The 12827-nt window shown below is 41.9% G+C and overlaps 1 protein-coding gene across 1 annotated transcript in view; it reads left to right on the forward strand.

Moving 5' to 3' along the window:
• Window positions 1–287: 287 nt before the first annotated feature.
• Window positions 288–12827, forward strand: part of LOC138962864 (organic cation transporter protein-like) — a 15741-nt gene continuing 3201 nt past the window's right edge. The window contains exons 1-7 of the mRNA XM_070334830.1: window positions 288–405; window positions 3370–3524; window positions 4166–4334; window positions 8267–8479; window positions 9795–10021; window positions 10800–10975; window positions 12467–12612. Coding sequence (XP_070190931.1) covers window positions 377–405; window positions 3370–3524; window positions 4166–4334; window positions 8267–8479; window positions 9795–10021; window positions 10800–10975; window positions 12467–12612 — 1115 coding nt within the window. The 5' untranslated portion in view covers window positions 288–376. The remainder of the gene's footprint in view (window positions 406–3369; window positions 3525–4165; window positions 4335–8266; window positions 8480–9794; window positions 10022–10799; window positions 10976–12466; window positions 12613–12827) is intronic.

A 12827-nucleotide genomic window follows, 5' to 3' on the forward strand; every position in this document is an offset into this window, starting at 1 on the left:
GTTTGGATTAAAAGCAAGCTCAGAAAGTTAAAAAGAATAGAGGTACAGAAAAGCGTGTTGTCCTGCTCAGCGCAACCATTACCGCGCTATCCTGGCTTGTCAATTTCACTGCCTTTCCACGAGCGGTGGACTGACGATGCTACGAGTATACGGTCTTGCTGAGAAAAAAATGCAGTGCGTTCAGTTTCATTCTGTGAGTTTGACAGCTTGACTAAATGTTGTATTTTTGCCTTTCGCGACTTGTTTTTCTTTCTGTCAAACATTCATTGTATTATCCAGATAGACTGATTTTGCTTTTCAGTTCAATGTGGTATGTGACCGCAGCATTCTGAGGGCAGAATCCAACGTGGTTTCTGAACTAGGAACGGTGTTCGGCATGCTTGTTTGTGGAATCCTAGCAGACAGGTATTGCAGAGTTAATTCATACATTCAAGTTTATTTAGTCTCATGCTTTGGGGCATACCCTTAATGGTTTGACCGTAAGAGCGTTAAAAACATTTATCATATCATGCATACAGTTTCATATTAGTCTCACTATGTCGTTCGCAGTCTAAACATTTATCATCTCATGCTTACAGTTTCATATTAGTCTCACTATGTCGTTCGCAGTCTAAACATTTATCATCTCATGCTTACAGTTTCATATTAGTCTCACTATGTCGTTCGCAGTCTAAACATTTATCATCTTATGCTTAAAGTTTCAGTATTAGTCTCACTATGTCGTTCGCAGTCTAAACATTTATCATCTCATGCTTACAGTTTCATATTAGTCTCACTATGTCGTTCGCAGTCTAAACATTTATCATCTTATGCTTACAGTTTCATATTAGTCTCACTTTGTCGTTTGCAGTTTAAACATTTATTATCTCGTGCTTACAGTTTCATATTAGTCTCACTTTGTCGTTTGCAGTCTAAACATTTATCATCTCATGCTTACAGTTTCATATTAGTCTCACTTTGTCGTTTGCAGTTGTGATAGGGTGGAGTGGAAGGGGGGAAATAGACCAGGAAGCATAAATGAGACGCCAAGACAGAGGTTGCGATAACGTGACTTTTAATTAACGTACACCAGAAATAATGGGGGAGACGGGACTAACTCCCTACACAATAGGTAACTGAGGATACGCTTCACGCCTTTCGGTCTTAACCCATCGGAGCGTGACACACTGACAAGGACCGATAACTTCACAAGTTACTACAGGGGGCGCTACGCTATCTATAACGTCACACAGGATGTGACGCGCCCGCAACACAGGACACGCTATTACAAAACAAAGAACTAGGCTAGCGCGGGAAAACTGGGTCTCAACGGCGAAACAACGACACTGACGCTATAATTAACGCCACTAGGATAACATAGCTACATACATACGTGCACACCATAGCATCATTCATACGATCAGAACATATTATAGACAAGCAAATTTCAATATAAAGAAAAGAAACAGCATCTACTTACAGTTCACTCCTCAATGAAGAACAAGTCAAACAGTTTATTTACCAAATGCAAAGCACGGGATTTTGTTATGGTGTATGCATCCAAACTTCACACTCCTTCCACACGCATACTATATCATAATGAATATGTGCAGATAAAGTGTTCAATTTCACTGGGCCTATTTACATGTGTACACCAACCAGACAGTTCAAAACGGACTGGTTGTTTTTTTAGCACCAATTTGACAGGAGTAATCACAGGTTACATGGATAAAGATAAATGAATTCCCTAAAATCATATCTAAAAATATAGTCATCAATATAATAAATCCGAGTACATGCTAACACAGTTATTCAAAGGACACAGCCCTTACATCTATTAAGATATTTCATTTAAAGGCACAGTAAGCCTCCCGTAAACCATCACAGAGCTCCCCGAGCGTCTAAATACAGTACAAGCATACTTCCATTTGAACGCTCACCGAACGGGAACATCCTGGCTGCTTTCTGTCGAGCGTGAGACATTTTCAAAGAATTTATTTTCGTAGACTTGTTCCGTTAACAACAACGGCGCCTCGTTTTTGCGCTAGACCTAACTTTTAAAATCTAAATAATAAATTGACAGCTTGTCACACAAACATTCTTTAATCATAAAAGAATTCGTTTTTCATCAAGACAAGATCAGAACAATTCGAAGTTGTGAAAGTTTAAAAAAAGAAAAGCCCGGAAGCAGGGTCACGCAAGGGTCGTAGCAGACGACGGCCGGTTTATCAGTGCAAATCGCCGTTCCTCTCAACAGTCAAAAGCCATCGCTAGAGTTCTTGTGAACCACAGCCGTTGTTTCGTGCATAAAAAAACCGTGCTATTGTAGATAAGCTCACGTCGAGTCGCATTCAAATGACTAACTATGACGACTGCATTGTGAAAAGGGAAAACTGGATCACACGGGTTCACGATGGCTCAGGGGTAAGATAAACCACGCAAAAATAAATTCTTTGAAAATTGTTCGCTCTTTACGGAGGGCACCTAGGATGTTCTCAATTGGTGAGTGTTTAAATGAAATGGTGTTTGTACTGTGTGTAAAAGCCTGACCGTATCTGTGATGGTTTACGGGAGGCTTACTCTGCCTTTAAGGATACTCGATCCCTTTTAAAACTTTAACTGACACATATCACAAATCTAACAGATCTAAGAACGATCCACCATTGAGGCCGCAAGGACTGCCTCAGGAAACATATTAGTCTCACTTTGTCGTTTGCAGTCTAAACATTTATTATCTCGTGCTTAGTTTCATATTAGTCTCATTTTGTCGTTTGCAGTCTAAACATTTATTATCTCATGCTTACAGTTTCATATCAGTCTCACTTTGTCGTTTGCAGTCATACTGTTCATTCAGTCTGACTCAGTCGTTCTCGGTCTGCTGCCTGAAAACAGTACCTTTCGGTACACCCGATAAGAGAAGCTAAGTGCGTCCTGGGACCCGCTCTTTTAAGGTTTAGTGCGTCCCAGGACTTCCTCCATGATTTTCTAGTACGTGTTTTCGGCTTTCAGTGCACATAACATGCCAGGATGCGTAGTTTGGGGAGCCCTGCTGACTTATACATATCAACCTGCAAATACCTACAATCTGGCTGTCGGTGTTATCATTCTTTTCAGTTATGATATATATTGGACATGAGATTATCAGGTGGTTGTGTATGTGAAGGTGTGTGCGGGTGTAGATGTGTGTAGTTTTGGAGTACATGATTGTGCAATATGTGCGTGATTTGTTATATGTTTTGAGCTTGTGATTCTTATGAATGGACTGTGACTTAATGTCAGGTCATATCTGCGTATACGAGCAAAAAGACAGGGTTCTGTTAGTTCTGTATTAAAAAAATAAAGTTGTATTGAAATCAATTGAATTGAAATGATTTTTGTGTGTGCGTGCAGATTTGGTCGTAAGTTGACCTTCGTGCTGAGTTCACTGGTGTTGTTTGCTGGAGGCATCGGCATCGCGTTTGTAAAAAGTTTGGGGACACTGAACATCTGTCGATTCATACTTGGGTTCGCTCGACAGAGCACCTATATCAATGGGATGGTGCTTGGTGAGTTTTTAGAAATTCGCTTCTTCTTCTTCTTCTTCTTCTTCTTCTTCTTCTTCTTCTTCTTCTTCTTCTGCGATGAATGGAATCATGTTACTTCATGTATGACAGTCTAATTTCAAAACTACTCCCCATAGTTGAACAAAAATTGGCTTACAGGTGTGTAAGATGTTTAATCTTTGATTTGTTAGAACAACCGTTAGATATTGTTTTTCTAAATGTTGATTTTGTAGGTATTAAATGTCTCAAAACATCGAAAATGTGTATCTCTTTAACTGTCCTTCCTAGAGATAATCCTTTCGAACAAAACATCTATCAGTATGTCATATACATTTCTGCAAAATTCCAAATCATTCTAATGAATAGTTTTGAAATTATCTTGTCATCCATAATTAATTTTATTTTTCATTTGATAATTTGTACTAAGTCGGTCTAAGAGCACGTTTTGTTTTTGATCATATACTATTATTCTACATACATTGAAGCAAAAGCACGCCAAATTTGAACACAAACAGTTCTGTTTTATGAATGTTGTGGTCAAATGACTTGGAAGAGAAAAACGGCGTATTTGAAGGTAGCTCCTAAAATAACGACCCTTAAAGTATTCAAGAGTATACGCATCAATCAATCTGTTTTCTCTCCAGGTATGGAGGTACTGGGACCTTCCAAACGAGCCTTTGCTGGTATGGTCATCTGTTTGCTCTGGTGTCTGGGCGAATTCTACCTCACCTTCGTTGCTTACTTCATACGAAACTGGCGCTACCTGGAAATTGCTGTCTCTGTACCGGGTATTTTCCTTTTGTCTTACTGGTGGTGAGTAAAAATTATATTATCTAGTGGTAAGTATTTATAGTTGCTATAAGCATTCTTCACTGGATTTGTCTTAGGTCTCCAGCGACTGCGTAAGGGGGAACAAATCTAGCTTAAGCCTCAACCCAGAATGCAGTGTCAGTGTATGTCTGTCTTTCGAGTAGTCTCGACCAGCTTGAAACCACTGACATATGAATATTGTGAATTTGAAGACAGGCTATTTGAACTGTTTTCAAGAGACATTTTTCGAATCATATCTTTAGTTTAACGCGGTTTTAAAGTAAAACCTATAATATAAACTATAATTGCGAATTGTATCTGACCAGAACGCAGAAAAAGTGTCATGGTTGTTGTGAACGATCTTCTTGTCACACCATCTTTTTACATTTAGTCAAGCTTTGATTTGTCATTCCGAGGGGAGCATATCGTCTTCTGTTTTATCTAAACTTGGCCAAAACATTATTTTTGCAACAAATTTCGCACCCAAATTAAAGCATTAATTCCCGTGTAATTGTATTAAAACTTTATATATATATTCCGGCACGGTTGGCCTAGTGGTAAGGCGTCCGCCCCGTGATCGGGAGGTCGTGGGTTGGAACCCCGGCCGGGTCATACCTAAGACTTTAAAATTGGCAATCTAGTGGCTGCTCCGCCTGGCGTCTGGCATTATGGGGTTAGTGCCAGGACTGGTTGGTCCGGTGTCAGAATAATGTGACTGGGTGAGACATGAAGCCTGAGCAGCGACTTCTGTCTTGTGTGTGGCGCACGTTATATGTCAAAGCAGCACCGCCCTGATATGGCCCTTCGTGGTCGGCTGGGCGTTAAGCAAACAAACAAACAAACAAACAAACAAACAAACAAACAAACAAACAAAATGTATATGCCAGTTAAGGCCGTTCACTTGATTATCATGATCACTTTTAGGATTAATATATCTTTTACATGGATTACGTGACAGCCGCTCAAATAAGGGTACCCTCAAAATCGACCAGACAAAAACGGAAGGGCCCAATTAAAAATCGATAAAAAAAAACCATAATAGCAAAACTTTGCACTGTGTGTAAAAGCATGACAGTGTCTGTGAGGGTTTACGGGAGGCTGACTGTGCCTTTAATTGGCAAAGCACTATAAAGTAATTATAGCTCATATTAAAGCGTTTATTGCATCATCACATGTCAATAACGATTGAACATAACATTAACAGCAATATTATTTTCAGCGTAGCAGCCGGGCCGTATATGCTAAAGAGACCAGAATAACGCCTCTTAGTCATAGACGAGGCACAATGTACTTGTTGGAACCCAAAATTCGGGCCCTGTTGCCAAGCTGATAACATGATAGTGTTTATATTGCTATTCTGGCCTGTATAATGAGGATCATAACAGGTGATGACTTTACAGGGGTTTCGGACCACCCCTACACACACACACACACACACACACACACACACACACACACACACACACACACACACACACACACACATACACTTTAAGGTAGTGAAAAAAAAACCAGGTGTAGAACGATCCGCCATCAAAGCCTTGGCGCATACACTGGCCTGTACTGGTTCAGGGGACAGAAGTCAGACAAAAACAATGAAGTTATCGTTCTTGCTTTGCATCCCGGTCACTCAGGCGTAACGTACCACAGGCGGAAGGTATCGTCCACTGGACTACTACTATCACAGAAAGACTACAAGGTACGTCACTCACCTTGCGTCAAATCATGCAGTCCGCACCGAATATGCATACCACCGCTCATTGGTCTAAAACATATGTAAATATTGTGCAGCAAAGGGAAGCGTTTTAGACCAATGAGCGGTGGTATGCATATTCGGTGCCGGATGCATGATTTGACGCAAGGTGGATATTAGCGGCTCGCAAACGAAGATTCGTCCAACTGGTGGTTAAAAACAACCTGCGGCGAACGGAAGCTGAAAACTAAAGGTGCATATAGTTCAAACAATCATTCAACTGTATTCATTTGACCTTACACAGACTGTAGGAAGAGGAAAACCGTCTTGAACAATATTTTTCCCCAGGAAGCGACTCCAAGAACACAGAAGACTCGAAGGTGAGTGACGTACCTTGTAGTCTTTCTGTGATAGTAGTAGTCCAGTGGACGATACCTTCCGCCTGTGAACGTACACAGCGTAAAATAATTATAACATGTAGTCGGCGTGTCCCCTTTTCTGTTATATGTACAAGCTTTATTTTATTATTTTTTATTTTTGCTACGAACGTATCCCCAACTTCCAAGGTACACACCTATTTCGGTTCAATCGGACGATAAACACAAAAGATCTGAGTGCGCATACAAGGACAAACTGACGGACAGTGTCAATCATATACAACCGGAGATGTGAGACCTTGCAACATGTGCGTTTTTGCTTCTATGAGCTTGTTGTCTTCTAGTGATTGCAGTCACACTTCCCTCGGGCATCCTTTTCTATGGTGCGCCAAATTGATATTACTATCGTTAACAGTTATAAAGGGGTTTGAAACTATCGTTAACTGATATATAGAGTTTCGAAACTATCGTTATCTGTTAAATAGAGTTTCGAAACTATCGTTAACTGTTATTTAGAGTTATATCAATAGCGCGTTTGTGCGCGCTATTCGCGGCTAAAACTATGAATAACAGATAACGAGGGTTTCGCAAAACGGCGGCATGGTGCGCGCAAGTGATGTTATAGAGTTTCTAAAAATAGCGAAGGCGTGGTCGGATGTTTCGATGCCGGCAAAATGGCTGCTGAACGTTTCGTTCGAGAGAATTTGCACTTAATTACTACAACATTTAGTAGATCATATTCAACTAACTGTCGTCTGATAAGTCCATTTCGCTGCTTCGTTTAATCAAGTAATCAAATCTTCGTTACAGCTAGCACGCTTCCTGTTTTCACAGAAATACTGATTGGTCAGTGTCAGCTTGACCCGTTCTCGCTGCCGCGCTGTGTCAGTGCGGGTCAGTTTGTACACATACGGCTGGCATGCATGCAGTGGGCAACGGTCAGTGTCAGGTTGACCCGTCCAGTACCCAAAACACGATGCGATAGCATGCAGTGTTTTCCAAAACGCGTCGTGGGGGATGTCACTCGGGAAACACGTTGTTTTGTGTTTGTTTTGAAAAATACCCACTGTTTTGTGTAGTGCGTCTGTCATGGTCGTGTCCGCGAATATTCAGTAGGCCTACCGTCTTCAAACCGCACACGTGGAAAACGGTACGGCCGAAAGTACAGAAGGGCCTAAAGCTAATATTAAACAAACTCAACAATGATTTGAGAAGACGACAACAGAAGAACGGTCAATAACTAATGTTGTAGTTTTTTAAATTGTGTTTCTAGTTCAAATGTACATTTCGTAGCATAAAGACAGTTTTGCAATGGCATTTCAGGGTTTTCCCATTCAGTGGGAACAATACCGACGCGCTTTTGATAAAACTATCGTTAGCTTCGATAGTTTCGAAACTCTACATAACACTTAACGATTGTTTCAAAACTCTGTATAACAGTTAACGATAGTTTCAAAACCCTATATAACAGTTAACGATAGTAATATCAATTTGGCGCACCATACTTTTCGCTCATCCACAAAACTGTGCCCTCACAGTAACAACTATCTGATTACCACAACATGGCTGTTTCAACGGATTTATATTATTTCATACCTATTCAACAAGTGCAAGTATAAGGACTTTAAATTGCCCACGACAATTTTTTTACATTGGATGAGCAAAAAATAATATGCCCCGCCCCCCGGAGAAAAAAAAAGAAATCGAAAATAAAGAAAATAACAGGGAGGAACATTTCGCATGGAACAGCCAATCACACGCTGGCAAGCAAACCTCATAGGGAGAGTTCCTACTGAGGGCTTGAAAGAAATTAAAATAACAGACTTTTTTTATGTTAATCTTTCATAATTATTTCTGCCCTACAGGCTCCTCCCGGAATCCCCGAGGTGGTTGATATCACGTGGTCGAGACAAGGAAGCCATGGCCGTTTTGCAAAAGATAGCAGACTCCAACAAAACCCCGATGCCTCCCATCGGAGATACGAAACAACTGCTGGAAAAAGACCCCCAGATTTCTCTCCGCCATGTCTTCCGGTCACGTGAGCTGATGAAGCGACTGCTGATTGTTGCTTTGAACATGTCAGTATTTGCAGAATAACAAATTTGAAATCAATTTCGTGTCTGATGTCAAATAATTAAATTCATACTGTTCTGTCTGTTCTTGTTTGCCTTGATGATGGTAAGACCTAAGAACTAGTACGTGCATATGATATGTCAATCTATAAAGTTAATTCATAAAAAGAATAAAAAACCCAGTTGTGTACAGACATATAAACCGCAACACGGTACGTGGCCTAGTGGTAAGGCGTCCGCCCAGTGAGCGGGAGGTCGTGGGTTCGAACCCTGGCCGGGTCATACCCAAGACTTTAAAATTGGCAATATAGTGGCTGCTCCGCCTGGCGTCTGGCATTATGGGGTTAGTGCTAGGACTGGTTGGTCCGGTGTCAGAATAATGTGACTGGGTGAGACATGAAGCCTGTGCTGCAACTTCTGTCTTGTGTGTGGCGCACGTTAAATGTCAAAGCAGCATCGCCCTGATATCACCCTTCGTGGTGGACTGGGCGTTAAGCAAACAAACAAACAAACAAACAAACAAACAGACACATAAGCCAGACTGTTGATTTGTGAAATATGTCCAAGCGGAAAGATGCTCTTATTTCATGTCAAATCCTTGAAGGTTTATGTGATGGGTTACATGATCGTACAAGCTGGAAGTAATATTTCTTTGAATTCTCGGCATTTCTCCATTCGTGCTTACCCCAGATGCTACCCATGTGGACATGTGCAAAATAACATGGGGCCGATATTGGGCTCACATGCGGTTCTGGTGGGGAAGGTCATTGTTTGTTGCTTTGTTCCCAGCTTTGTCAACGTGTTGGTTTGTTCCCAGCTTTTTCAACGTGTTGGTTTCTACCCAGCTTTGTCAACGTGTTGCTTTGTTCCCAGCTTTGTCAACGTGTTGGTTTGTACCCAGCTTTTTCAACGTGTTGTTTTGCTCCCAGCTATGTCAACGTGTTGCTTTGTTCTCAGCTTTGTCAACGTGTTGCTTTGTTCCCAGCTTTGTCAACGTGTTGGTTTGTTCCCAGCTTTTTCAACGTGTTGGTTTCTACCCAGCTTTGTCAACGTGTTGCTTTGTTCCCAGCTTTGTCAACGTGTTGGTTTGTACCCAGCTTTGTGGACGTGTTGGTTTGTACCCAGCTTTGTCAACGTGTTGGTTTGTTCCCAGCTTTGTCAACGTGTTGGTTTGTACCCAGCTTTGTCAACATGTTGGTTTGTACCCAGCTTTGTCAACGTGTTGGTTTGTACCCAGCTTTGTCAACGTGTTGCTTTGTACCCAGCTTTGTCAACGTGTTGGTTTGTACCCAGCTTTGTCAACGTGTTGGTTTTTTCCCAGCTTTGTCAACGTGTTGGTGTATTACGGCGTGGCCCTGAACATCACCAACCTGAGTGGGGACATCTTCGTCAACTCTGCCATTACCTATGCCCTGGAGGGGCTTGCTTGCGGCATCGCCCTCATTGTCCTCGGTCGTGTGGGCAGAAAACCAGTCTACATTGCCACCCTTCTGGCCGGGGGTGTGTGCTGCGTTCTGTCCGTTGTGCCTATCATGTTGGGTGCCTCTGGTGAGTATTCCCCTTCCCCAAGCCCCCATCCCGCAACCAACATCCCCTAACCAACATCCCCTCGCTGCACCAAACGACCCCATCTCCCATTCATTAAGAGAGTGTGTCCGAAGATGGTGTTCGATATCATATGTATTGCCACGTGTAATGCTTCTGGTTGGTAGATTCAGACTCCCCCTCCCCCCTCCCCTCTCCTGAACGACCCAATCCCCCATTCATCAAGAGCTGTCTGGAAAGCTTGTATCAGAAGAAGGAGTTCAAATGTACAGGATGGTCCAAAAAAAAGCGCCCTATTTTCTACTGCAAAGAGAAATTTAGAAAATGTCTTCCCCAACCAATAGTAGAATGATGGGAAATTATGACTTGCAGGGTTTGGTAGTTTTTACCACCCTGTATGTATTGCCACGTTTGATGCCTCTTGTTACTAGATTCCTAGCTTCGGCACCCCCTCCAACCCTCACACACACACTCAATTTCTCCAACGACTGACAGAGACAGGTTGTCATAAGAACAATGTGTCGCACTCTGCAATGCCAGTTGTGTGGGCAGACAACCCGTCTACATCGTCAGCTTCTTGGCCGATGGTGGGTGGTGTGTTCTGTCCCCTTGCCTGCTATGCTGGCTCAGAGGTTTAGAAAAGATCTAAGATCTTTATTTAAAGGTTTAAGCTGATCTGACACGGTACAATGAAGACCTGTTGTGGCTTTATTTTTCAAACGCAGAACATTCTATTTGAACTTGCATTCTTCTCGTATGTACCTCGTGCGTCTGTGGGCAGCCTGGGTGGTGACAGGCCTCTCCATGGTGGGTCGATTCTTCATCGCCATCTCGTTCGCTGTCATCGTCATCTACGGCGCTGAGCTGTTTTCAACCTTCGTCAGGGCCTCAGCTATTGGCACGTGCATTTCATTCGCTCGCCTCGCTAATCTCTTGTCCCCCTACCTGGCTGATCTGGTGAGTTAAACACACCTTCTCTCCTATCGGTAATAGTATACAGTCTGATCCATTTGCCTTGGAAACAAACACACCTGTGGCACAATAATATCTTTATTATTGTTTCGTTAGTGTGTGCGTGCGTGTGTGTGTGTGTGTGTGTGTGTGTATGTGTGTGTGTGTGTATGTGTGTGTGTGTGTGTGTGTGTGTGTGTGTGTGTGTGTGTAAGAAGTTTATTGAGATAATGCACGTTATGGTTCCCTTAGCATGAATCGATTGTTGGCACTTTCATTGGCTGATCAGATCTACAAGACATGCGAGCATTTCAAAATCTCACCCATCCCCCCCCGCCCCTTTTCTCTCCCCGGCAACCCTCGTGGAATTGTCCTACAAACGTGAGTCATGAGGACTTTGCCTTTTCACATTTAGTCAAGTTTTTACTAAATGTTTTAACATCGAAGGGGAATCGAGACCAGGGTCGTGTAGTGTGTGTGTGTGTATCTGTATAGAGCGATTCAGAGATTCTACTGGACCAATCTTCATGAAACTTTACATGAGAATTCCTGGGTATGATATCCCCAGAGAATTTTTTTTATTTTTTTGGATAAATGTCTTTGATGACGTCATATCCGGCTTTTTGTGAAAGTTGAGGCCGCACTGTCACGCTCTCATTTTTCAACCAAATTGGTTGAAATTTTGATGAAGTAATCTTCGATGAAGCCCAGACTTTGGTATTGCATTTGAGCTTGGATGCTTAAAAATTAATTGATGAGTTTGCTCATTAAAGCTGTCATTAAAAGCGATTTTTCGCAAACACATTTAGAATTGATTGCATCGTATTCTTCATCAGATTCTGAATCTAAAAATATGATACATATGTCATGTTTACTCTTAAAATGTGATCACAATTAACGAAAATGGGTTAATTAGTACTACCATTGAAATGTAATAAATCGATCCAAAAGTGATCTCATCTTATTCTTTATCATTTCCTGATTCAAAAAAACATATCGATATGATATGTTGTATTCAAAACAAGCTCAGAAAGTTAAACAAAGAATACAGAAAAGCGCACTTTCTTTCTTAGCACAATACGCTATTCTGGCTTGTCAATTTCACTTCGTTTTGCACGTAAAAGGTGAGCGATTTCCTTCTTGCGGGGATTGGCGAAGCAGTATTTCTTGGTGAAAAAATGCAGTGCGTTCAGTTTTATTCTGTGAGTTCGACAGATTGACTAAATGTAGTAATTTCGCCTTACGCGACTTGTTTCTGGCTTTATAGTTCGTCCAGCGAAAGATAGGTTAGGTAAGGTGGCGTCGCCTCGATTGGTAGGAAATCATGCGACAATTTTGTTACGCCTTAAAATGATTAGCATCACGTGACTGAGTCATGTGATTCAGTGGTGTGATTCCTAAAAACATCGAAAGCCTGATTTGTGTGCTGGTTTGTCTGCGTGCGTTTGTTTGATCGTGTGTTTGTTTGTGTGTTTGGTTGATTGATTGTTTCTGCAGGCCCTGTTGGTGGACTCCGAGTTGAAAGATGCGTTGCCTCTCATGGTGATGGGAGCTCCAGCCATCTTGGCGGCTCTTCTCGCTCTGCTTCTACCGGAAACACGTGGTGTCAACTTGCCAGAGACTGTTCAGGACCTGGAGACTGGGTACGTGCCGCTACTCTTTGTGTGTTGACTGCGACTATTTTGTCAGTGTTGTATTGTAATTGCACATTCTTCGTCTACTTCTCAGCGATTTTAAAGATATCTGTTTCGTTTTGGGGGGGTCACATTTGACGCGTATAAATGTCTTTGTGTTGTTGTTGGTGATGGTGGTGGTGTTGTTGTTATTGTTGTTGCTGTTGTTGTTGTTGTTGTTGTTG

Source organism: Littorina saxatilis, linkage group LG3 (genome assembly GCF_037325665.1).
Source record: "Littorina saxatilis isolate snail1 linkage group LG3, US_GU_Lsax_2.0, whole genome shotgun sequence".
In the NCBI taxonomy this organism is placed as follows: domain Eukaryota; kingdom Metazoa; phylum Mollusca; class Gastropoda; order Littorinimorpha; family Littorinidae; genus Littorina; species Littorina saxatilis.